At 50.0% G+C, this 25,743-nt stretch overlaps 2 protein-coding genes and 1 pseudogene across 3 annotated transcripts; 1 reads left to right on the top strand and 2 right to left on the bottom strand.

The window, feature by feature from the left end:
* Positions 1-928: 928 nt before the first annotated feature.
* On the bottom strand, positions 929-1,568 carry LOC307198213 (frataxin, mitochondrial-like; annotated as a pseudogene). Its single transcript has one exon. The product of its transcript is annotated as a frataxin, mitochondrial-like (transcript).
* A 1,876-nt stretch (positions 1,569-3,444) lies between these two features.
* LOC307198034 (CMP-N-acetylneuraminate-beta-galactosamide-alpha-2,3-sialyltransferase 2) lies at positions 3,445-11,202 on the bottom strand (the record flags this gene model as incomplete). Its single annotated transcript, XM_079944613.1, has 7 exons — positions 3,445-3,483; positions 3,618-3,701; positions 5,098-5,263; positions 5,344-5,519; positions 5,750-6,109; positions 10,986-11,096; positions 11,149-11,202. 7 exons carry the CDS (start codon positions 11,200-11,202, stop codon positions 3,445-3,447), a joined length of 990 nt encoding a protein of 329 aa, XP_079800739.1.
* Positions 11,005-24,360, top strand: ERGIC3 (ERGIC and golgi 3). The gene is made up of 13 exons (XM_079945791.1): positions 11,005-11,288; positions 11,425-11,495; positions 11,616-11,703; positions 11,925-12,044; positions 16,063-16,156; positions 16,997-17,162; positions 17,288-17,345; positions 21,889-21,920; positions 22,710-22,806; positions 22,883-22,947; positions 23,657-23,793; positions 23,871-23,926; positions 24,134-24,360. The coding sequence occupies exons 1-13, from the start codon at positions 11,201-11,203 to the stop codon at positions 24,211-24,213; spliced, it is 1,152 nt and encodes a 383-aa protein (XP_079801917.1). The 5' UTR covers positions 11,005-11,200; the 3' UTR covers positions 24,214-24,360.
* Positions 24,361-25,743: the final 1,383 nt, after the last annotated feature.

Genomic DNA, 25,743 nt, shown 5'->3' with positions numbered 1-25,743 from the left:
CCCTCTCTGTTAACACAGGGAAACAGAGGTCCAGGGAGTTCGAGAAAGTTGCCCAGAGACAGACAACTACTTTTGAGCTGGGCCAATTGTAAGACCAGGGTTCCTTTCACTAACCAACATCTTTTCATTTATGTGGCCTTTCACAGTTTACCAAGCACCTCCTCAGCTCCATGGCCTCATTTATTGTACTATATCCATGAGCTTACAGAGGTGGCTTTTGGGAGATTTTCTGCATCCTCAGACCAGTGTTGCAATAGCTTATTCTATACTGACCCTTAAATTTAAAAAATATATATGTACACACACATGTAAATGTGTGTGTACCTATATATGCACATATGGAAGACACGGCACCACATCTCCCTGTGTCACCCCATGCGGGCCACACCCTGGCAGTCACAAAGCACAAAGAGAAAATGGTCTTCGGTTTCAGAATTCCCGAGTTGCCACTGATGCTTCAATACTAAAGGGCTTAGAAGTGTTTACACTTTCAAGAGGAGTAGGAATGTTTTAGGCTTCCCTTTAATGAGTCTCATTTTGAGACAGGATGGCAAGGTTGGCCAGCCACTCTTCATGTAGTTTTTGTACTAAGTCTTTCAGAGAATGAATGGTGAAGCCAATTCATTTCTCCTCCTGGAATTTGTCCTTCTTCTTTTTCTCTGTTGTGAGGTTATATTTTAAAGGTATGGGCATACAGACATGAAAGATACGGGCTATCACGTGAGGGAGGAAATCAGACAATAAATCAAAAGAAACCTACGGAAATTAAAAATCTGAACTCAGGGGCAGGGCAGGAGGCGACACGGTCTTTTCACAGAGCCGTTACACATAATGCAACTGTCCTCAAAAGCAGGAATGGAGAAGACTAGCCATTCAGCTGCAGAAGGAAGCTGGGGTCTTGGCTTTAGAGCTTTCAATGTCTTTAGCATTAGGCTGGGCAGCAAGTGCCTTTTCCAGAGTAGGCCAGAGAAGATAAGTCCAGTTTGGTTTTTAAGACTTGGGTCAGCTCTGTGGCCAGCAGCTCGTGGAGGGACACACCGTCGTGGGAGTACACCCAGTTTCTCCCAGTCCAGTCGTAACGCTTGGGGCTGCTGGATGGTGAAGATAACCAGATTTGCTTGTTTGGGGTCTGCTTGTTGATCACGTACATTCCTAGATCTCCACCCAGTTTAATTGTTAAAACACCACTCCCAAAGGAGACCTCATAGCCTTCAAATGTGTAAGGTTTGTCTGCAAGGTCTTCAAAGAGCTCTGCTAAGGAGTCCAGCGTCTCCTCGGCCAGTCTTTCATAGGTGGTATCGTCCAGAGGGCCAGCGTCACCCAAAGTTCCTGTTGTCCTCAAATCCATCCAACAGACACACTGCTTTTTGACATTCAGGATCTGGTTGAGGCAGCAGAGGCTCGGACTGGGCTGGCTGGGTGTGCTGGCCGCGGTGGTCTCGGTGCGCAGGCCCCAGCAGCCGTAGAGCCGGGGGTCCTTCGTTGGCCGCGAGGCGGGCCTGGGCAGAGCCCGGGGGCACCGAGCAGGGCAAGAGGCTGGCAGCCGCTCGGCGCCCAAGCGTCCACATGCTCCTCGCGATCTGCGGCCGCTTATTTTGGCCTCTTAATAAGGCTGCCCTCAGAACTGTCCTGACGCTGGTGGGTGTGTCATTTAGCATATGCTGATGTATCACAACGAGCGTATAATGAGGCTCAAGGTCCATTGGAAGTTGAATTTTCCACCACCTTGGACCTAGTTTGTTCTAACCAGTTTATGTCATATCCTCAACGGCTAAGTCATTCTTTTAAAGGTTGTGCCCTGCCCCCTTCCCTCCTGTTTCATCTTCTTTCGCTTAGCATGTTTTTGAGGTTCCTCCAAGTTGTAGCATGTATTAATACTTTGTCCCTTTTAATGGCCGAATAATATTCCATTGTATGGACACGCCATAGTTTGTCCATTCATTTGGGTTGTTTTCACCTTTTGGCTATTGTGAATAATACTGCTATAGACATTTGTGTTCAAGTTTCCACGTGGACATACGTTTTCATTTCCCTTGGGTATCTACCTAAGAGTGGAATTGCTGGCTCATATGGTAATTCTATGTTTAACTTTCTGATGAACTGCCAAACTGTTTTCCACAGGAATGATGCACTGAGCTGCTGCCCATGGAACTCACTGGCCTTATCACATACTCACCCAGTTCATGGAAGTGCAGGAGATCTGTGAAGACTTAGTTTTGGCTCCAGATTTAGCAAAATAATAAATTAAAAGATAATCTGAAAACTCTCTTACAACAAAAATCCAGACTGCTGGTCAAATTAAAATTTTTAAAGTATTAAAATTTTTAAATTGTACCTATTTTTGAATGTATAATAGGGGTCTGTGGTACATAGTCCAAAAGGTATTAAAAAGTAAGTGAAAAGAAAGAATCTGTTCCCCACCTACCCAGTCTCTTCCCCAGAGGCAACTACCATTCCTAATGTCTTGTGTATCTTTCCTGAGTTAATTGGTAATTTTGCAAGCATATACATATATATTAATAAAAATTATTTTAAATGCAGAGCAGAGGTAAAAGAAAACAGGAAGTGGGACTTCCCTGGTGGCACAGTGGTTAAGAATCTGCCTGCCAATGCAGGGGACACGGGTTCAAACCCTGGTCTGGGAAGATCCCACATGCCGCGGAGCAACTAAGCCCATGCGCCAACAACTAATGAACCTGTGCTCTAGAGCCTGCGAGCCACAACTACTGAAGCCTGCGTGCCACAACTACTGAAGCCCGCGCGCCTAGAGCCCGTGCTCCACAACAAGAGAAGCCACCACGATGAGAAGCCTGAGCACCGCAATGAAGGGTAGCCGCCGCTCCCCGCAACTAGAGAAAGCCCGCATGCAGCAAAGAGGACCCAACGCGGCCAAAAATAAAAATAAATTTAAAAATTAATTAATTAAAAAGAAAACAGGAAGTCCCCAGATGCCAGAAATGAAAAGAGAACTGAAAAACAGCATGGGGAGCGCTTGAGCTGCCTAAGAGGCTACCCAGGAATTTAGGAGTTTAATGCTCATGTGGGCAGAGGACCTTGATCCCAGGGGAGGCAGAGAATTGGAACGGAGGCCCCTACAAAGCCCTGGAAACCTCAAAGAGCTGAACCTTCAGCAAAAAGCTGGGCTAGAAAAAAATTCACCCGCCAGCATAGGGTGAAATAAGGAGGCTTATCTCTTTTGTCCAATGGGAAAAGTGCTTCCCCCAAGACTCAGTCTGGGCCTGCATTTTGCACAGGGTTGGCTCTAAATTTACACCACTTGCATGATCTGGGGAACCAGGCAGAGAAATGAGTGTAAATATTCCCCCTGAGCCATGGAAGTCAAGTCTGGCCCTTCCTCACCTGGCACTGTCTTCACAGGTAAAAGAATGAGGCCAGAACTTTATTCAGTACCAGACTGATTGCTATACAATTTCCTCTTGCCCTTTACCCCTGAACGTCCCCAGAGCCCTGCTGCTCCTGCTGCTGCAACCCCAAGATTCCCCTGCATTCAGGCCCAAAGGACGAGGACTTGTGTTACCCAGCAGGGTGTCCCGTGTGAACGGTGAGCTTGTCCACTCTAGCTGACTTCCATTTCTGCTTCTGTGCTCTGTATGGACAGAATCTCCATTGGTCTGATTAACATCCTCCCAGTAACGGGGCCACCTTCCTTGCTTTTCTGCTCCAAATCCAAAGTGGGCATCCTGGTGGATGAGAGAGGGATGTGTGTCAGCAGGCTGAATCCTGTCCTCATCCCACCTCCCCTCATTCAACATCGAGGGTGACAGGCTGCCTCCTGGAGCTGGGAGGAGAACGGAGCTCACCTTCCCCAGAGGAGACAGACACTGAACACACAGAGGGACCCCGGAGCCCAGAAAAGACAGCACCAGCTAGCTGATTCTCATCATATTGGAGGAAGAGAGAGGATTCCCTAGGGAGACAAGAAGAGGGCATTCCAGGCAGAGGGAACAGCGTCTGAAAAGGCATGAAGCAGATGGTGTGTTTGGGGAACACTGAGAAGCCCATGGTGTGAGCCTGGGACAGAGGAGGGGAGGGGTGAGGGGTCAGACCATGCCAGGTCTTGGAAGCCAGACAGGAGCTTTTTTTTTTTTTTTAAAGTAGCACTTAAATTAGTGTAATTGAATCATTGGAGGAAGGTGTGTATTCAGCAGGGGATGGCGATCCTAGAGGCCGTCTTAGAATTGCACCTACTGTACTCACCAGTGCCAAAGTGAAAGCTTTGCTTGTCTGCTGGTGCCTGACTTCTGTCCTCCCCTATGTGACAGAGGATGTCACAAGCCTGCACCTGACATTAATTAATTAATTTATTTTTGCTGTGTTGGGTCTTCGTTTCTGTGTGAGGGCTTTCTCTAGTTGTGGCAAGTGGGGGCCACTCTTCATCGCAGTGCGCGGGCCTCTCACTATCGTGGCCTCTCCCATTGTGGAGCACAGGCTCCAGACGCGCAGGCTCAGTAGTTGTGGCTCACGGGCCTAGTTGCTCTGCGGCATGTGGGATCTTCCCAGACCAGGGCTCAAACCCGTGTCCCCTGCATCGGCAGGCAGATTCTCAACCACTGCGCCACCAGGGAAGCCCGACAGGAGCTTTTAAACTCTATGCTGAAGGCATAGCAGGGAAAAGTTTTAAGTGAGGAAAGGACAAGAATCTTTAACTGGGTCACAGGTGTGCAAGGCACAGAACAGAGCCACGAGCCCCTGGGATGGATACTGACCCTTTTATCCAGCCTGTTGCCCTGAGTGTACCTGAGGAAAGTGGGGCTGATCACCAGGACCTGGGGAAGAAGGGGGAGAGGGCCAACCTGGGGCCCTTCCCACAGCAGCCCGAAGCTACATCTTCCTGCCTCTCATCCCCTTACCTCGTCTTTTCTATCTTCCATTCTACTAGGGAACTGGACCATCTTCCAAAATCTAAGGAAGAAGTAGGAGGTGGGGGAGTTTCAGCAGCCCCTGAGACCTGCAAAGGTCCTGCAGGTGCTCTCAATAAGCCAGCAGAGGGTCTCCCTGGAGCCCCCTCTGTCATCCCCTGCAGTGACCTCTCCTTACCCCCCCATACTAAGAATGTCTGGGTTCCCAGACCATCACCTCTTCACTCAGAGCATCTGAAGTCCATGCCAGAACAAAGAGCCTCAGGAGCAGCAGGTCCAGCTGCCTCCAAGAACCCTGGTCCCTGTCATTCCGGAGGGAGACGGACTGTCCTGTGGTTTGGTTCCCCAGCATCTCGAAGCCCTGAATAGGGACCTGGTTCATCCTGGGAAGGAAAGCAGAAACTGACAAAACTCTGGGGGCAGGCCTGGACATCCAGTCCCCTGCCCCCTCCTCAGTGCCCACCTGGAGACCACGGTGTGATTGGCACTCTTGCCGAGGCTGGCGGCCCAAAGGATCTTCGAGTTCCCCACCGATGCACAAGTTCCACAGAAGAGATCAAAATGGCTCACCAAGGTCCTGGGAATCACCTTGAACAGCTTCTCCCGCACTCTGCCCAGCTCGCTTGCTGAGTTCATGCCCTGAAAACAGCAGGAGGGAGGAGATTGGGGGTTGAGATCCAGGTATGGGCCCCCAGTGGAAGGAAAGCAGAGCTAGGTGGGTGAGACCTCCATCCAGAGGTCAGGGGTTGAGGCTGTGAAGATAGGAGGCACACGAAGCCAGGGCCGAGGGCAGGAGTTTGGGCCAGGAAGTGGGAGGTGGGCTGGGCCTGGGAAGGACGGGATGGGCTGGCCCAGTGTTGACCACTGACCGACCACGAGAGCACAGCGTCAGGGCTGGTGGGCTCTGCTGCTCCCATGAGGTGCCCCATCGTCTTCTTGTAACCTACATCAAACCAGTTCCCTCCGGCCGTGTGGTGGCAGACAGAGTCGTTGAGGGTCCCGGATGGGCAGCCATATTTCCTGAACTTGAACGGAGGGCAGCTGCAACGCCATGGTACCACCTTCATCCATTTTTCGTGCAGTGCCGATTCCGGCTTCAGATCCAGGCAGGGGGCCATCAGCCACAAGATGAGCATCAAGAAGATGCACAGGACAAAAATCTGCCAGCAGCACTTCATGTCTGGCCCAGGCAAAGGCTCCAGTGGCAGGCAGCTGACTGGCTCCTCTACCTGGGACTGGGAGGGGTGAGGAACTGAGGCCACAGATAGCCCCCCAACCCTCTGTCTTGTTGGCTTCCACGGCTCCCCAGCCCTCCACACCACACCTCCTCCCAACCCCTCATCTCCCACTTCCCTATCCATTTGCTCCCCTCCAAAGGGGACTCTGGCTGGGCCTGGGATGGGAGGTGTGAGAGCAGAGAGATAACATATGGTGTGTGCCCTATCCTCCCTGCAGGAGGAAGGCTGAGCTCTCAGTGGGGTCCTCAGTGCCACTGGGTATATCATGGCTCTCATCACAAAGTACACATTGTGACCTCCCTCCTTTAGGCACAAAGCCACCACCCTAGCCTGTCTGTTACACACAAGCTGCCTGCACTGAGTGCAAGATGCACGCGGATAGAGACTGACCTTGACTGTCTTCTTTACCTCCGAATCCCTAAGACTGAGAATCATGTAATAAATATTTACAGGAAACAGGAACAGAGTGGAGAGGGAACCCTAGATACTATTTATGTGTGAAGCCCCCTCTCCAATAATGTATCTTCGGCTCAGGCCTCTCTTCTCTTCTCTAGACCCCATACCCAGCAGCCTGTCGCACCTCAGCTTAGATGTCTCAGAGACCTGTCACCCTGAGCAAGCCGGAGACAGAACTCATGATGCTCCCTTTAAACCAACCCCTTCCCAAGACTTCTCTATCTCAACAGATGTTCCTCCATTCAGCCTGTTGCGGAAGCCAGAAACCCATGCGCTATCCTTGACTCCTCCCTCTCCTATGATTTCCAAATCATTTTTTAAAATTTATTTATTTTATTTATTTATTTTTGGCTGCATTGGGTCTTCAGTGCGGCGAGCGGGGCTATTCTTCCTTGCGGTGTGTGGGCTTCTCATTGCGGTGGCTTCTCTTATTGCGGAGCACGGGCTCTAGAGCACGGGCTCAGTAGTTGTGGCGCACAGGCTTAGTTGCTCCACGGCATGTGGGATCTTCCCGGACCAGGGCTCGAACCCGTGTCCCCTGCATTCTCAGGCGGATTCTTAACCACTGCGGCACCAGGGAAGCCCTCCCAATCATTTTTAATCTATTTGTTTCTATCTCCAAACCACCTTCTTCATCTCCAGTGTCACTCCCTTAATTCAATCTTGGCCTGTGGAATATGTTAAAAAACAAAATGAAAAATTTTGAGTTGTTTTTAAGGTTTCAGAAGACAAGGAGGGTCAGAAATCATGCAATTTTACTTTTAAATCAAAATGTTTTCTTCCATAGGAGGAGAACAGTAAAACAGTTATCATAACTAGTGAAAATCTGCACTGGGTATTTTATAGATTAAAAAAAATTCACCAAAAAGTCTGAGTAAGGGACTTCCTTGGTGGTGAATTTTCAAATTCTTAATGGTGTCATTTGAAGTGCAGAAACTTTAATCATGGTGGAGTCCAATTTATTATGTGGATCATGCCTTTGTATCATATGATTTGCCTAACCCAGGATCATGACGGGTTAGGGGTTACCTAGGTTCAACATAGTTTAGTGGTCGAGCCAATGATTGGTTGTAGGTTATGCTTAATTAAACAACTTGAGCTTGTAAGTCTTCGGCCCTTTACCAGTGGATCTCCATGTGGTTTGGAGAACACATTGACAATTCAGGCAGTTTACAAATTCACCCCCCTTTTGCTTTCTGCACGCTCGGGGTCTCACATTCAGCCAGGGATGACTAGATATCTAGGACACTCTCCAATCTCTCCTGAGCATGTGTATAGGCTTATGCGAGTGGGCAGCCTTCCCGACCACCAGGGATGCATGAACACTTATTAAGACCCACTATGGCTATCTTGTTCCCAGATTTCTCTGTTAAATTTCTGGCTGGCTTACTGGTCTGTTGCTTGTTCCAACCAGTATCATGACCTCAGGATAGCTGCAGGGTTGGCTTTCCTTGACTGCTTGCCACTAGATTGCTATTATTTTCAACAACACCCACAGGCAAGGGTTTTCCAAGCTCTGCTCCAAATCAAATCGGCCCCTTCCAAGGGCAAATCTCCTAGTGCTCACAAACGTCACCACTCTGGTAGGACTGTCACCACAGAACTGGAGTGGGGAAGATGGGAGCAGTCACTGCCTAAAATGCCATGAAATCCCATTGTTCTTACTGAGCTTTGATAGGTTCTCTCAGATAAATGCTTCTCAACTTGATGTACGCCTTTGGTCAATTTCCAGAGTCCTAAGGTGATTGCTATGGCACTTTTGTATAGTTTCATCGTTTTTTTTTTTAAAGATCTTTTTTTAAAAATTTATTTATTTATGGCTGTGTTGGGTCTTCGTTTCTGTGTGAGGGCTTTCTCTAGTTGTGGCAAGCGGGGGCCACTCTTCATAGTGGTACACGGGCCTCTCACTATCGCGGCCTCTCTTGTTGCGGAGCACAGGCTCCAGACGTGCAGGCTCAGTAACTGTGGCTCACGGGCCCAATTGCTCCGCGGCATGTGGGATCTTCCCAGACCAGGGCTTGAACCCATGTCCCCTGCATTGGCAGGCAGATTCTCAACCACTGCGCCACCAGGGAAGCCCCCATCATTGTTTTTTTAAAAAGAGGATTTGCTGGGCTTCTCAGTCATTCTGGAAGCCCCATCCCTTAACCAATATGCTCTCAAACCACTGTTAATTTTTCTCTTCTATTATTATAAAATATTTCAAGGACACTGACAGCACTAGAGTTATAACTAACAGCACTAGAGTTATGAATATGACATTATATTCATTATATAATGAACATAATGACATTCATGTAGCCACTATCCATTTTTTTTCAGATCTTAACATTTTCTCTGTTTTTGGTGTTCTGGTGTCTAGGTGTGAATATAAGCTTATTTGTTCCATTTGAATAGATTCAGCCTTCTTGAATATGAAAACTCATGCCTTTCATCAATTCTGGCTAATTCTCAGTCATATCTTTCCAATATTGCCTCTCCCTCATTCTCACTACTTGCTCCTACTAGAACTCCTATTAGTCATATGTTGGATTTCTTCATTCTGAAACTTTTATATCTATGATCTTATTTTTCTATACTACATGCTGGGTAATTTTTCCAACTCTTTCAGTTCCATATTTCTCTCTTTAATTTTGTCTAATTGGCGGCTTAACTCACTGATTTTTGAACTTAAATTACTATATTTTTCATTTCTAGAAATTATTTTACATTTAAATTTATTTTCAAGTATTCCTTCTTCATTACATTTTTATTGTTTCTTAAATATCTTTACGGCTTCCCTGGTGGCGCAGTGGTTAAGAGTCCGCCTGCCGATGCAGGGGACACAGGTTCGTGCCCCGGTCTGGGAAGATCCCACATGCCGCGGAGCAGCTAGGCCCGTGAGCCATGGCCGCTGAGCCTGCGTGTCCGGAGCCTGTGCTCCGCAACGGGAGAGGCCACAACAGTGAGAGGCCCGCGTACCACAAAAAAAAAAAAAAAAAAAAAAAAATCTTTAATCACTATAAACTTACTGCTTTATAGTTTTTATCTGAAAGTTCTATGATCTCAAGTTGATAAGCATCTAATCATGCTGATGATGTTGTCTGTGAATCTTGATCATGCTGGATTGTGTCCTCATATGTTTGTAACGTTAGATCAGGTGCTCATTTTTAGCAGGGTTTTATCCTTGAGAATGCTATGTGGCTTAAATTGTGTGTGTTCCCTCAGAGCAGTTTCATGTTTGCATCTGCCAGGTACCCTCAATTTTATGTTAATTTCTCTGCTTTGGAGCTTTCAGACTAAGCAGAGAATATAAATCCAAACCTCAAATGTGAGGACAGGCCTGTGATTATGATGTCACGGCAATGCTTAATTTTTCTGTGCTCTTGTGTTCCTATCCAGGACACAGGTTGAGACAATCTCAAGCCTTCTCTTTTTCTTCCTATACAAGTGGATAATTTTTTTCCAGACTAACCTTCTCCTATGGGTCTAGCTCTGTCGGGACTCCATCTTTTTATTGAGGCCTCATCTGGCTGTCATCTCCTCTCTATGTAGGCATCAATATCCAATACCCAAAGAAGACCCCCACCCCTAGCTATTGGGTTGGCCAAAAACTTTTTGACCAACCCAATATTTTGACAATGATTATAAGGCAAGTACAATATGGTCATGGGACAGTTCAGGCCATTTTACCGTGCTCAGGCTGTTTCGGTAAAATCAACCCCAGAGGCCCTGGCTCCTAGAGTACTTTGAGGTCCAGAAGAAATGGGTTGGAATCAGGCCCTGCCATTAATTCCTGTGATCTAGGGCAAGTTACTTAGCTTCTCCAGGCCACAGTTTCTCCTTCAGAAAATGGATATAAAAGTCACACCTGGGCTTCCCTGGTGGCGCAGTGGTTGAGAGTCCGACTGCCGATGCAGGGGTCACGGGTTCGTGCCCCGGTCCAGGAAGATCCCACATGCCGCAGAGCGGCTGGGCCTGTGAGCCATGGCCGCTGGGCCTGCGCGTCCAGAGCCTGTGCTCCGCAACGGGAGAGACCACAACAGTGAGAGGCCCGCGTACTGCAAAAAAAAAAAAAAAAAAAAAAAAAAAAAAAGTCACACCTACTTTACAGAGGTGATTCTCAAGCTGTAACTGCAGGGAATCACCTGGGAGCCATTCCTAGAGTTTCTGATTCATCAGGTTTGTGTCGGGGCACGATAACTTGCATTTCTAACCAATTCCAGGTGTGGGGCTGCCGCTTGGGGATACTGAAAACCACTGTTCTAGGAGCTTCCAAGTTCCAAGAGTCTCATGTGAAACTCGAGGCGCAGTTCCTGGCGCAAGGCAAGCGAATGCTGCTATTACTGTGTCTACCCGGCGGAGTCCTCCTCCGGGGACCCTGTTCCGCAGAAGACCTACCCCCCCACCCCGCCTTCCCTCGCTCCCTTACCGCTGGAGCCCTCTTTAGCCGCTGGACAGTAGGGCCGACAGTACGGATGGGCGGGGCGGCCTGCGTGAGAACGAGGACGAAGGGTGGGGCCGAGCGCACGCATTGCTGCGCCTGCGTGCAGAGAGGGGGCGTGGCTCAAGCTCGGCCGGAAGCGGGAGGCTGCAGGGGCGGGCAGGCGGGCGGGCAGGTTGGTGTCCTCTTTCCGGCTGGTCCCCATGGAGGCGCTGGGGAAGCTGAAGCAGTTCGATGCCTACCCCAAGACTCTGGAGGACTTCCGGGTCAAGACCTGCGGGGGCGCCACGGGTAGGCCGTGGCGGGGTCGGGGTGGCGGGGAGTGGGGTGTCCTAGAGGTTGGCTGGGGCGCCTGGAACCTGCCCGGCCTGCCAGGGGCTGAGGAAGAGGAACAGAGGCCCTCCTGACCCTCGCTCCCTGCCCGCAGTGACCATTGTCAGTGGCCTTCTCATGCTGCTACTGTTCCTGTCCGAGCTGCAGTATTACCTCACCACTGAGGTAAGGGGCGGGGCCTAGTACGTGGGCGGGGCTTGGCGTTCTAGAGGTAGGCGCTTTAGGGGATGGGAATGGGGAAAAAGAGGCTTGGGGCCAAATCTTACTGAGGTCGTCCTGCCCCAGGTGCATCCTGAACTCTACGTGGACAAGTCACGGGGAGATAAACTGAAGATCAACATCAATGTGCTTTTTCCACACATGCCGTGTGCCTGTGAGTACCTCACCATGGGTGGGAGTTGCAAGTCCCAGGGTTCTCAGGTGGGCTTCCAGGTTCACACCTCCAGCCTTAGGTTCTGGACAGGACTCCAGGACAACCTCCTTCCCCTAATCCACTGCTGCCCCAAGACAAGCCCAGCATCCCCATTACCCTCCAAAACCCAGATTCCCTTGCCCTTAGGTTCCCAGTACCTTACCCTGATTTCCTGCTTCCAGATCTGAGCATTGATGCCATGGATGTGGCTGGGGAGCAGCAGCTGGATGTGGAACACAACCTGTTCAAAAAACGGCTAGATAAGGATGGCTTTCCCGTGAGCTCAGAGGCGGAACGTCATGGTAACTGGGGGGAAGAGACCAGATCTCAAATCCCAGAGCTGGACAAGCCCAAGCACTACCTTCTGGCAAGTGGGCTGTGACCGGCCCAGTGACAAATGAAACATCTAGGACCCAGAGAAGTCAAGTGGCTTGCCTAGGGTCCCCCAGCTATTAAGAATCAGAGTGGGCTGAAATCCAGTTTTCTAGCCTAGTATTGAGAAGAGTACTCTTCAGGGCTGTCATTCTCAGAGGTCCCCAATCCCTGCCTGTTGTGGTCTGAGTAACAGAAGTTTGAGGATGGATCCTATGTGCTGTTGCCTTGGCAGAACTCCTCTAGGTGGACCCACGCTTCTCTGGGTGTTGCTTCCCTGTCCCATAGACTGACTTCAGCCCTGAATGCTCTTCCCTCTTGGAATGAAGGATGGCTTAAGGTTGAGTTTGTTCTTGGGTTAGATTGCCTGCGTTCGGATGTAGCTTCGTCTCTTGCCGTCTGTGACCTCAGCTATTAAGTGGTGATAAACAGGTGTACCCACCACGTGGAATTGTAGGATCAAATGAAGTAATATGTGTACAATGCCTAGTACAGAGTGTCTGTTCACTTTTAGCTTCCTTTCTTCTCTCTGGGTGTCCTCCCAATGCCTCCATTAAGTCAGTTTTCCTCCATAACAAAACCTTCCTGAAAGCTATGATTTTTCACACCTTAGGGATTCCTCTGTTGGTGAGCTTTATCATTTATTTGTTCAACAAATATATGTTGAACACCAGTAAAACCAATAGAATTGGCTGTAGGATTGGATGTTGGGTCAAGGTTGATTCCAAGGCTTTGGTCTGAGGAAATGAATGACTTGATGACCAGAAAGGAGGAAGAGGATTTGTGTGTGTAGGTGGGAGAGGTGGGGGAATATATATCCACTACTGCGTAACAAGTAACCCCCAAAGTTAGTGACTTAACACAACAAACATTTTTTTTCAGTTTCTATGGGTCAGGAATTCAGGAGTGACTTGGTTGGCTGTTCTGACCATTGCAGTTGGCAACACGGAAGTCACTGGAGACTGAAAGGATTAGTTTTGATACTGTTGGGGATGAAAATCTAACCAAAGAGTAGAAAAGGAAGTGGAGACATCAAGTACAGATGACCCTTCCAGGAGTCTTGCTGTGAGACAGAGTGGAGAAGTAGGGTGGAGGCTGGAAGAGAGTGCATGCGGGTTGGTAGGTTTGGTGTTGAGATTAAGTGAGGTTCTGTTGCTTCTCTTTTTAGTGGAAATTGAAAGCAAAGTCATTAGCTAAGAGTGGAGAAAGGGGAAGGGATTTTGGAAGCCCAAGGAAAGGGGAAAAGATAGAAATTAGTCATCGTGGGGAATGGGATAGTGAACTGATTATTGAAAGAAAGTAGGATTGCCAGGCAGTCTTAAGGGAGGCACAGGAAAGAAGTAGGCACAGGGAGTTGAACGCAACTAGGATTTGAGTTTTGCTAGACTTGTACGACAAAGGGAGAGAGGAACAAATGACTTGTGATTATGTGCAAGAGAATAATTGCAGCAGTGGACCAGAGAATTTATTTTCCAGCCTTGTAGAGATATAATTGAAATATACCATCGTGTAAGTTTAAGGTATACAACATGATGATTTAACATACATATTTGTTATAAGATGATTACCACAATAGGGTTCGCTAACACATCCACTACCTCACAGTTACCTTTTTTGTGTATGTGGTGAGAACATTTAAGATGTACTCTCAGGGGCTTCCCTGGTGGTGCAGTGGTTGAGAGTCCACCTGCCGATGCAGGGGACACGGGTTCGTGCCCCGGTCTGGGAAGATCCCACATGCCACGGAGCAGCTGGGCCCGTGAGCCATGGCCACTGAGCCTGCGCGTCCGGAACCTCTGCTCCGCAGCGGGAGAGGCCTGCGTACCGCAAAAAAAAAAAAAAAAAAAAAAGATGTACTCTCAGCAACTTTCAAGTATACAGTACAATATTGTTAACTATAGTCACCATGCTGTACATTAGATCCCTAGAACTTATTCATCTTATAAGTGAAAGTCTGTACCCTTTGACCAACATTTCCCCATCTCCCCTATACCCCAGCCCCTGGCAGCCACCTGTCTACTCTCTGTTTCTATGAATTTGTTTTTTTTAGATTCTACATATAAATGAGATCATACAGTATTTGTCTTTCTCTATCTGACTTATTTCCCTTAATATAATGGCCACAAGGTTTATCCATGTTGTTGCAAATGGTAGGATTTCCTTCTTTTTAATGACTGAATAATATTCCAATATATGTATATGATATATATAAAATATTCTAATATATATGATATATGTAATATTCATTATATATATACACACCATATATATATATACACACCATACACACACACACACACACACACACAAACAAACCACTTTTTCCTTATCCATTCATCTGCTGAGGGACACTTAGGTTGTTTTTTGTCTTGGTTGTTGTGAATAATGCTGCAATAAACATGGGAATACAGATATCTCTTCAGGATACTGATTTCTTTTCTTTTTTTGTATCTATACCCAGAAATGGGAGTGCTGGAACAAATGGTAGTTCTATTTTTAGTTTTTTGAGGAACTTCCATATTGTTTTCCATAATGGCTGTACCAATTTACACTCCCACCAACAGTGCACAAGGGTTCCCTTTTCTCCACTTTCTCATCAATACTTACTTCATTTTTGTTTTTGTTTTTTCTAATAATAGATATTCTAACAGGTGTGAGGTGATATCTTGTGGTTTTCATTTGCATTTCTCTGATGATTAGTGTTGTTAAGCACCTTTTCATGTTCCTGTTGACCACCTGTATGTCTTCTTTTGAAAAATGTCTATTCAAGTCCTTTGCCCATTTTTAATTGAATAAATTTATTTTTTTGCTGTTGAGTTATATGAGTTCCTTACATGTTTTAGATATTAACCCCTTATCATATATATCATTTGCAAATATTTCTCCCATTCCATAGGTTGTCTTTTCATTTTGTTAATTGTTTCTTTGCTGTGCAGAAGCTATTTACTTTGATGTAGTTGCACTTATTTTTACTTTTGTTGCCTGTGCTTTTGGTGTCATGTCCAAAAAACCATTGCCAAGACCAATATCAAGGAGTTCTTTCCCTATGTTTTCTTCTAGGAGTTTTATGGTATCAAGTCTTACATTTAATTCGTTAATCCATTTTGAGTTAATTTTTGTGAGGGGTATAATTTCAATCTTTTACATGTGAATATCCAGTTTTCCTGGCACCATTTATTGACGAGACTGTTCATTCCTCATTCGGACCATAAAATTTAAACACGGAGGGAAGTGACGATGTGAAGGGGCGATAGTGTCAGTGGTGTCAAAGAATTGGTAGATTCTGGGTACCAGAGAGAGTGATGTGGGAAAATGAGGATAAGATTGAAGATTGGGATACTTGAAATTGAATTTTGGAAGGTTTGTGGTAACTGGTAATAACTGAGTATGGAAATGCGTGGCTGAGGTTGGATGACAAAAATAGAAAGATTATTGGAGGACAGGAGATCAGGGTATTGAATATTGAAATCACCAGTTATGTTGAGGTAGTTAAAGGCAGGGAGCCAGGTGCAGAGAGAGCAGTCTGAGGACAAGCGCCATGGTTAAGGGCTTACGCTTTGGATTTAGAGCTGAAATCTGCCACTTACTGTGTTGCATTGGGCGAAATCACTTTTCATCTCTGAGCCTCAGCACCGTCTCAGGTACTATGCGGATAATAACCTCCATCTTCACAGGCATTGTGGGGTTGAAAAGAGACAGTATATGTAAAGTACACCGACCTGTACTCAGCTAATATTTAGTATTCACTGTTATTGTTTTATTACTATTACCGTTATTAAAAGAAATAATATACGTGTAGAAATGCTTAGTGCCTGACACATAGTATACATGATGTAAATATTAGCTGTTATAATGTTTATTAACCCAAAGGGCCCATGCAAGGGTTAGGGGTATAGATTTCACTGTGCCTGCCCCCAGCTGATGCCCCTGCCTCTGCCCTCCCCTTAGAGCTCGGGAAAGTTGAGATGAAGGTGTTTGACCCTGATTCCCTGGACCCTAATCGCTGTGAGAGCTGCTATGGTGCCGAGACGGAAGACATCAAGTGAGCCAGGGTTGGGGGTCGGGGTGGGGGGTGGGGAGCTGGGCCCCCATCAGGTGCTTTTTGTCAGTCATCCTCAGCCTTTGTTGGACTCTGTGGTTTAGACCAAGAATTTAGACCGGACGGGACAGGCTGCAGCCTTGGTCCCTGATCCTGGTGCAGGCGACTGAGGCTCTGTGGCCAGGCCCTACCTGGGGGCTGCAGAGCTGGGGACGAAGTTGAAGTGGTCCTTGCTCTGGTTCAGAGGTAGTCTCTGGAGTCCAGCTGCCTGGGTTCTACCCATGGGTCCTTGGGCCAAGCTATGTAACCCTCTCTTGTGAAGGGGGACCATAATGGCACCTTTCTCATAAGAGTCACATAAGGAATATGTATGTAAAGCAGTGAGATGGAGGGCCCAGCACAGGTTATTAATTAAGCCTTCCATATATGATAACTGCTGGTTTGTTTCTCAGGCCCTGACCCATGAGAGGCTGATTCACCAGGTCTAGGGCAGGGCCTGGGAATATGTAGTTTTAAAAAAATTTTTAGGTAAAATATATATGACATAAAATTTACCATTTTAACCATTTTCATGTGTGCAATCCAGTGGTATTAACTACATTCATAGCATTGTGCAGCCATCACCACAATCTGATCTAAAACTTTTCATCACCCCAAAGAAAATGGGAATATGTATTTTTAACAGTCCTGCTGCCACTGAGGAAACATACTTTGAGAACACTGGATGGTCAGGGCTGAGGCTGGCAGAGGCTTCATTAGTGGGCAGAACTGCTTTATTTCCCAAGGTGCCGGCACTGTTCTGTGCCTCTTTGACATTCTCCCCCTGCACCTCGTCCCTTACAGGTGCTGTAACTCCTGTGAGGATGTGCGGGAGGCATATCGCCGTCGAGGCTGGGCCTTCAAGAACCCAGACACTATTGAGCAGTGCCGGCGAGAGGGCTTCAGCCAGAAGATGCAGGAGCAGAAGAATGAAGGCTGCCAGGTGTACGGCTTCTTGGAAGTCAACAAGGTACAGGAGGAGCCGAGGCGGGACAGGGCCAGCTAGGCTGTGGGTTGGCCCCACTCCACTGTGAATCAAGGGGACAAAGGGAAGGGAGGAAACGGCTGGAGAATGAGAGGGCATCTCCCCTACAGGTGGCGGGAAACTTCCACTTTGCCCCCGGGAAGAGCTTCCAGCAGTCCCACGTGCACGGTAAGTGACCCGACATCAGCTGGGAGCTTTAGCCCCTGAACACCTGGCGAGTTTGAGTGCCCCTTCGGCTGCCTCCTGCTCTTTTGTCTTTGGCCCAGAGCAGACCCTGAACCCAGGGCAGCAGTTTGGTAAACAGTTAAGAGCACAGGCTGAGGAGCCAGACTGCCTGGCTTCAGATTTCAGTTTTAGACCTTACAGGCTGTCTGAAACTTTGAGAAATTTCCTTAACTTTTTGAGCTTCAGTTTCCTCCTTTTTAAAGTGGGGCTGATAGTACTCATCTCCTATGCTGTTTGGGCAGGTTAAAGATGATAGCACAGAGCCTGGCTTGTGGTAGGTACTTATTTAAATGGTAGCCCCCAGTATCAGATGACCTGTGTGTGAGGCTTTGGGGGAAGCAGAGCTGGTTTGGAACCCAGGTTCTGCCTCTTCCATGCTGTGTCGTATTTAGTACGTATTGAGCCCTACTCAATTTCTTCTTCTATAAAATGGGCCTGAGATAGTGCCTACCTTACAGGGTTGTTCACAAGGGTGAATAAATGAGATTTATTCTCATTCATTTATTCATTCGTACATTCACTAGATATTTAGTAATCACCTGTTGTGCGCCATGTGCTAGTCTAGGTGCTAAGGATACAGCAGTGATCAAAACAAAGTCCCTGGGACTTCCCTGGTGGCACAGTGGTTAAGAATCCACCTGCCAATGCAGGGGACACGGGTTCTATCCCTGGTCCAGGAAGATCCCACATGCCGCGGAGCAGCTAAGCCCGTGTGCCACAAATACTGAGCCTGCGCTCTAGAGCCTGGGAGCCACAACTACTGAAGCCTGTGTGCCTAGAGCCTGTGCTGCGCAACAGGAGAAGCCACCGCAATGAGAAGCCTGTGCACCACAATGAAGAGTAGCCCCCACTCACCACAACTAGAGAAAGCCCACACGCAGCAACGAAGACCCAATGCAGCCAAAAAAAAATTTTTTTAATGAAAAAAAAAGTCCCTGCCCTCAGAACATTCTAGTAAAGAAACAGACAATAAATAAGTATGTAAAATGTATATCAGATGCTATTAGGTAACTCAAACCCAAAAAAGGCAGGATAAGGATGATGGGGCCGAGAGGTTGGGTGAGACGGTGTGTGAGTACCATTCCATATCGGGTGGTCAGGGGAAGACTCTGATGGATGACATTTGAGTGAAGACCTGAAGAAAGTGAAGGGACCGGCCATGTGGATGACGGGGGTGAGGTGTTTCAAGCAGAGAGAATAGCAAGTGCAAATCCCTAAGGCAGGAATGTGCTTGGTGAACTCAGGGCACAGTGAGGAAGTGAGGGTGGCCGGAGCACAGTTAGCCGAGCTGCGTGGTTAGCAGTAAGATGAGGGAGGTAACAGGGCCCAGGAGGGCACTGCAGGGACTCGGGCTGCTGCTCTGCATGAGATGGAAGGCTGTCGTGGGGCTCTGAAGAAGAGGCACGTGATCTGACTTAATTTTGAAAAGACAGGCAGCCCTCTGCTCTGTGGAGAAGACAGCAGGCCCGGGTGGGGGGTGTGGCGGAGGAGGACAGAGGCAGAGAGGCCGATCAGGAGGGGTGCAGGCACCAGGTGATGGGGGCGGGGCCAGAGTGGTGGTAGAGGTGGTGAGAAGTGACTGCGGGTATTTTGAAGGTGGAGCTGCTGATGGATGCGAAGGTGAGAGAAAGAGGAGTCAAGATGACTCCGAAGTTTTCTACTTGAGTAGCGAGAAGGATGAAATTACCATTTAGTGATGGCGGATGACTCAGAGGAACAGGTTTAGATGGTTGGAGTGGGGGGCATAAAGCCACTTTCAACATGTTCGGACCAGTGGGATGTGGGTGTCCTTTTAGACACCTCAGATGTCAAGTAAGAAGTTGGCCATTCAAGTTTGGAGTTTAGGGGAGAGGTCTGGCCTAGAAATACAAATGTTGGAGTCATCAGTGTATTAAAACCATGGGACTGAATGAATCACCTTCTGGGTGGAGGTGAGGGTAGATGGAGAACAGGAGAGCTCAGGAGCCTAAGCGCCGGGCCCCAGCATTAGAGGACAGGGCATCAGGAAGAAGCAGCAGAGGAGACTGCTAAGAAACACCGAGGAGATGAGAGTGTGAACCAGACATCCTGAAAGCCAAGGGATGAAAGTGTTTCCAGAACCATATCAGATGCTTCTGGACATCAAGTACAACGACCATTGGGTGTATAACGTGGCAGTGGTCATTGTGACCTTAACAGAGCAGTTCGGGTGAAGTGCCAGGAAGCACCACTGAGTGGTTCAGGAGGGAATGGGAGAGGAGTGGAGCCAGTGAGCAGAGGCAGCGCTTGTGGGCTTTGTTCTAAAGGGAAGGGAGAGAGTGGGCTGTGGCTGGAGGGAAATGTGGAGTCACGGGGGGTTTTGTAAGATGTGTGATGTAGCAGTGTGTTAATATGCTGTCGGAAGTTACCTCCTGAAGAGAGCAGAAGCGATGCTCTGGAGATGAGAGAGACATTTACTGGAGTGAAGTCCTTGAGGAGGAAAAGGAAGACAGAATGTAGTGCCTTAGAGGTGTAGAAAACCCCAACTTGACAACAGGAGGAAGGGCAGATCTACACAGGTTTGGGTAGGTTGGCAGCTGAAATCACCAGGATTTGTGACAGGACCATCGTATGGGAGAGCGTGACAGTGGCTACAACTCTTGAGAACTGGCATGGGAGGACTGACCGGCAGTTCTGTGTGGATCTCCAGCAAACAGATGGGGATGGGAGGTGGTATAGTGTTCCAGGAGCTGCAGACCTGGAGACTTTTAGGGAAGATCAAGGGACAGTGATCTGGAAATGGCATTAAGGAGCAAGGAGGACCTCTCTTAAGGCCAAGGAGGAGGACGGGTGTGGGAGAGAAATAGTCACTGCTTGGGGTCTGCAAGGGAAATAGTGCTCTCAAGGGAGAGCTGGGCTGCCGCCAGAGCACAAGGTGGAGGGAAGGTTTGGAGGTTGAAGATGTTGAGGTTTTGCTGATGAGTAACAGGGCACGTGGAAGGGTCTGGGAGGGATGGGAGTCGGGATTATACTAAGGGAATGTACAGAGCTACATGGTGACAAGAGTCCAGGGGATGAGAGATGACCTGGCAGTCCTGAGCTGCCCGGTGACGAAGGACAGCAGGAGTAACAAGCCTGATGGAGATGGCCCTGCTGGTCTTTAAGGCAGTCGGGGATGAGGCTGAGTGTTGGAGAGGAGCAGGCAGGTGGATCTGGAGGGGGCCGGGGAAGGGTGGTCTTACTGGGATTAGGAAGACGATCAGCGTGGAGCTGTGGGCGCAGGGCCTGCAGGTGGTGCGTCTCTGCTTCTCTGTCTGGGCTGTTGTCATAGTCAGGGAGCCCAGGGCAAAAGGCACTCCATATCCTAGAAGGATGTTCGAAACACAGAACTACAGTTGCCCGAGGCCAGAGGCTGAATTGAAGGCCTGGGAGCTAGTTTCTGACATTATGTTGATTGGGGAAGAAAAGGGGAAGATTGTAAAGTTTACCAAGTACTTTCCCATCTTAGATCCTGCCTGGTCCTCAGGACAGCCCTGTGCAGAGGGGAACACCAAGGCTCAGAGAGGACAAGTGATTTGCCCAAGGGCACACAGCTAGGAAAGTGACTCTGGGCTCTAGGTCTTTTGTTCTTCCTAAGCCACCATACTTCTGCCCCCAAGCCCCCTTGCCTTCTTCTCTGGCCAGGGAAGGGCTCCTTTGGGGAGGGGACCAGGAGGAGGCTTGTTAGCTGAGTCCAGACCCTGCTGCTGAGGCAGGAATATCCAGTCTTCCCTTCTACCACATATCTTGGTCTGTAATTCTTGTAGTTCTTGTTGTGAAGCTCTGAATCTTTTTTCTCTTCCTCCCTTCTCTCTTCTTCCCTCCCCCATGCTGCAGTACATGCTGTGGAGAGTAAGTGGCCCTGCCCTCCCAGGGAGGCCAAGCCCCCATTTCTGGGGCAGCCTGCCCTCCCAGGATGGGCGGAGGTGTGGATGGGATGGCTGCCCGGTGACTATAAAAAGCAGTGGGATGTATCTTTTAGGTGGGGTTCCTTGTAGCAGGGAGGGATCAGGGTTAGAGGGCAGGAAGAGCTTGTTCTGGAACAGAGGGTGCAGGTTGCCTGTGGGATTTCCTTTGGTGGGTTGAGGGTGAGGGCAGAGGAGGCAGGGAAAGAGCTTGGACCACATTCTCAGGTCCCACCTCACTCTGGGGTTCAGTGATTGGCCATCGGCTCTCGTTAAACCTGAGTCAGTGGGTTTTCTTTCCTGAGATGCAGGCAGGGCCTCGGTGGGAGCAAAGGCCTGGAGTGATGCCCGTGAAGGGCTCCCTGTGTATGTGAGGGAGGAAGTGGGGCCTGTGGAGGGCATGGACTCTCACGCAGGCCTGCGGCAGGCCCTCTGGCTGCCCTCAAGCAGGGCCAGACTGGTGAGTGAATGAGGGGTAGAGGACGAGCCAGGTGGGTCACAGTCCAGAGGGAGGAGTGAGGAGGCCCAGGCGAGGGTGTGGGGAGCCTGCTCCGTCTGCTGACATCTTCTCCCTTCTCTCCTAGTCCATGACCTGCAGAGCTTTGGCCTCGACAATGTACGTACCAGGTAGAAACCATGGAGGGCGGGTGGAGGTGGAAGCGTGCTGCTGCCTTCATTCTCTGTAGAGACATCCTGGGGTGGGGAGCAGATACAGAAAAATAAACCACGTTCTGACAGGGGGTGCGGTCCGAGGGTACTGGCGGTGACTTTTGAACTGAGATCCGCGTGGGCTGGAAACGGGATGGGCTTAGACAAGAGCATCCGGGAAGAGGGAGCCTTGGGGTGAGGTCAGGAGGGTTGGGGCACTTCTAAGGAACAACAGGGCCATGTGGTTGGATGAGGATGAGGCTGGAGGGTTGGCAGGCCGGCCGGGGGGTCTGGACTTTCTCCCAAGCAGTTGGGAGGCTGTTGGCTTACCTTAAGCAGGGTTATGACATAATCAGATTTGTACTTTTTAAAAAGATCCCTCTAATGGCTGTTTGATCTAGACAGGAGCAGGACAGGCGCCGGAGCTGGGAGATCTGGGGCGCCTCCAGGCAAAGCCAGCACCTGCCACACAGGGCCCATGTCCAGTCTGTGCTTGGCTAATGGGTGGGTGCAGCCAGAGCCTCAAACTCTGGAGCCCCAGGAGCCCCCAGACCCTGACGAAGGACTTCCTAGGTGGGGTGGGGGTGCCTGTCTCAAGCAGGTTCTCCTAGGCAGGGCCCAGCCCTTGGCCCATCTCTACACACCCACTCCCCAGACCCAGGTGCCCCTGTCTGCTCCTGTCTGAAGAGCCTTTGAGAGCGAGGGGCCTTTCGGGGCCTTGAGTGCTCCAAGACCCAGGAGCTGGTGTTGCTTGCAGATCAACATGACCCACTACATCCAGCACCTGTCATTCGGGGAGGACTACCCGGGCATTGTGAACCCCCTGGACCACACCAACGTCACTGCACCCCAAGGTACCAGCCTGGGAGGTAGCCCCCAGCTACCCAAGCCCTGCCTGCACCCACGCCCAGTGCCCTCTTCTCCCTGCAGCCTCCATGATGTTCCAGTACTTTGTGAAGGTGGTGCCCACGGTGTACATGAAGGTAGATGGGGAGGTGAGTCTGAGGGAGCTCAGACATCCGGGCACCCTCGTGGTGCCAGGCACCTGAGTTCCTTCAAGCTGGGAAGTGGAGTCCTGCTCTTATCCCCATATGATGGGTGACAAGGTGAGGCTCAGAGAGGGTAGGTGATTTGCCCTCACAGCCAGAGCTCAGGCCCCAGGCTGTCAGATTTCAAAGCGCTTTTCCTACTTGCCCAAAGTACCTCCATCCACTCCTCCCGTGTCCACTCTCTGTCTGCCTCACTGTCCCCCGTTATCTGCCCTGAGCCAGGAGCTAGCAAGGTCAGCCCTCCCATGCCCCTTCCTCCCGTCTCTGCTGTGGCCTGTGGAGCAGTATCTCCGCAGACTGGTAGAATGCAAGGGACTGAGCAGAGAGGAAGTCAGGCCCAGCCTCGCCAGGAGCTTGTGGTACAGCCTTGTTGCTTCTCGCCCCTGGACCCCCATTGAGAGGGTCCACCAAACGTAGCTGGGATTGAGAAACTGTAAAGAGCTGGTGACTGGAGGGGAAGCTGGGATGGTCAGGCTGGGAGAGGGCATCTAAGTGGTCCCCAGGCCTTGCAGTGTTTGTTTCCAGCGTGGGGCCTCGTTTTCTCCTCCACACAGTCAAGGCACTGCAACACCAGGGGTAGGAGCAGGGGTGGGGTGGCAGGGTTGGGAGCCAGGTCATAGACCCAGCCCTGGCCCAGGCTCCCCTCCCGTCCCAGGTGCTGAGGACAAATCAGTTCTCTGTGACCAGACATGAGAAGGTCGCCAATGGGCTGATGGGCGATCAGGGGCTTCCTGGAGTCTTCGTGCTGTACGAGCTCTCGCCCATGATGGTGAAGCTGACGGAGAAGCACAGGTGAGGGCAGGGAAAGGGAGGGGCCTGGGCCGGCAGGGAGCGGGGTGCCTGCTGACCCTCCCCCACCCCTCTGCCAGGTCCTTCACACACTTCCTGACAGGCGTGTGCGCTATCATCGGGGGCATGTTCACAGGTTAGAAGCTCGAGGGTGTCTGTCTGGGGTTCAGGGCTTGGTGGGGAGTGTAAAGCTTGACTCCCTCCCACTAGGTTTTGGTTGAGGGAGGAGGGGCACTTCAAGGGCCAAGGTGGGGGATGCTGGCCTGGCCAGTCAGGTGACAAGGCCCGGAGGTCAAGCCAAGAGCCCACCTGGGCCAGTGCCAGCCCTCGTCTCTCTCCCCAGTGGCCGGACTCATCGACTCTCTCATCTACCACTCGGCTCGAGCCATCCAGAAGAAAATTGATCTAGGGAAGACAACATAGTTGTCCGTCCTTCCCCCCCAACAAGTCCCTGTTTTCCTTTGGCCTTATGGTCATTTTCACAGCCTCTTACCCCACCCACCCCGCACACCCTCTCTGCAAAGAGTCAGTCGCTGCCCCAGGTTGGTAAATCTATTGATTGTGATAGTACTCGCTGGTCTCTGTGTGGTTCTTGGGTCTGGCTGGAGCGTGGGAACAACCCTCATCACAGCCACTTATCAAAGGCAGTCAGGACTGACTTTGCAGAGCCAGGTGCCCCTGGGAGCCCCACGTGGACGTCCCTGCTTAATAGGACTTGATTCAAACCAGACTGATGTTCACTCCACAGCCCCATCATCAGTCCCTCCCACCGTGGCCTTCAGGCCTTTTGGGTTCAGCCCCAGAGCTTAGATGGACCTGTCCAGGATGAGCTTCCTGGAGTCATCCTGGCCCCCAGCCTTGTGAGTTTCCGACCCCACTGGTAATAGGCCCTGGCTGCAGGCTGGGGATTGCCACCTCAGTGGTGGCTAAAGCTGGGGCCCCTCCCTGCCACCCTGGGCTCAGTCACCTGATCCCCTCCTGCTCACTGACCCTGCGACCTGCCAAGTGCCTGCTGGCTCCTGGTGCCCAGAAGGGTACAGCCAGGTCCTTTGCAATTTCCTGGGTGGACACAGAACTGAAAAACGGGGAGGGAAGGTAGCAGTGGCCATTCTGAAGCAGGGCTAGCATCAGACTCTGGCTCTGGACCTAGTCAGGCCTTCCCATTACAGCCCTTAAGATGTGTGGGGAACCGGCCCTGAGACCTCACCACTGCACAGCCCAGGCAACCAGGGACATTAGTAGCTGGTCAGTTCAGCCAGTCATTTCTCAGGGAGTTTCAGTGTAAGACAGTAGTGAGGGGAGAAGCGGAGGACAGAAAGCAGAGTAGGGCAATGACAGCAAAACTTCTGGAGGCAGCCGGACATGAGACCCAGCTCTGATGTGGCCACTTACGAGCTATGACCTTGGACGTGTTATTGGTGGGCCCTTGTCTCATTTATGAATTGCAGGTGATATTGTCAGCTGTAGTGAGCCTTGTTTTTTTGGTCACCTGGGAACCATTCCCCCTTGTTAAGGTATCCTGGGTTTCCTCTGGGAACCTCCCTGCCCACTGTCTGCTTGTGTGATTTGGGAAGAGGGCTGATCTCCCACCCTAAGCCCCAGGGGAGGGCCCCAATCAGCATATCCCATCCCACACCCACACCCCAGTGACCCAGAGCAAGCTAGCATCTGTCAGGCCTAGGAAAGCTTTCTTTCCTTCCGGACATGCGTATGGGGAGACGTGGGGTTGCTGCAGCCGTCCTGCATTTCCGAGGAGAGCCCCTGTCTGCAAATGAGCTTCCCCTGAGGACTGTAGCGCCAAGCTCAGGCAGAGAACCAGTCCTAGTGACATTGTTTGAACCCTGAGACAAACAGCACCTGAAGCCAACCAATTCCAGGGAATTACAGCTGTGTAAGCCAATAAATTCCCTTTTTGCTTAAGCCAGCTTGGGTTAGGATTTCTGTCACTTGCAG

Source organism: Stenella coeruleoalba (genome assembly GCF_951394435.1).
Source record: "Stenella coeruleoalba genome assembly, chromosome: 15".
NCBI classification, from domain to species: domain Eukaryota; kingdom Metazoa; phylum Chordata; class Mammalia; order Artiodactyla; family Delphinidae; genus Stenella; species Stenella coeruleoalba.
This window is presented reverse-complemented; position numbering and strand designations above follow the sequence as displayed.

Excerpts from the sequence above, each read along its gene's own strand:
- ERGIC3 (XM_079945791.1), top strand. The coding sequence starts at position 11,201 with ATGGAGGCGCTGGGGAAGCTGAAGCAGTTCGATGCCTACCCCAAGACT. Across the intron at positions 12,045-16,062 it reads CTCAGAGGCGGAACGTCATG|AGCTCGGGAAAGTTGAGATG; the intron begins GTAACTGGGGGG and ends CCCTCCCCTTAG. Across the intron at positions 17,163-17,287 it reads GCTTCTTGGAAGTCAACAAG|GTGGCGGGAAACTTCCACTT; the intron begins GTACAGGAGGAG and ends TCTCCCCTACAG.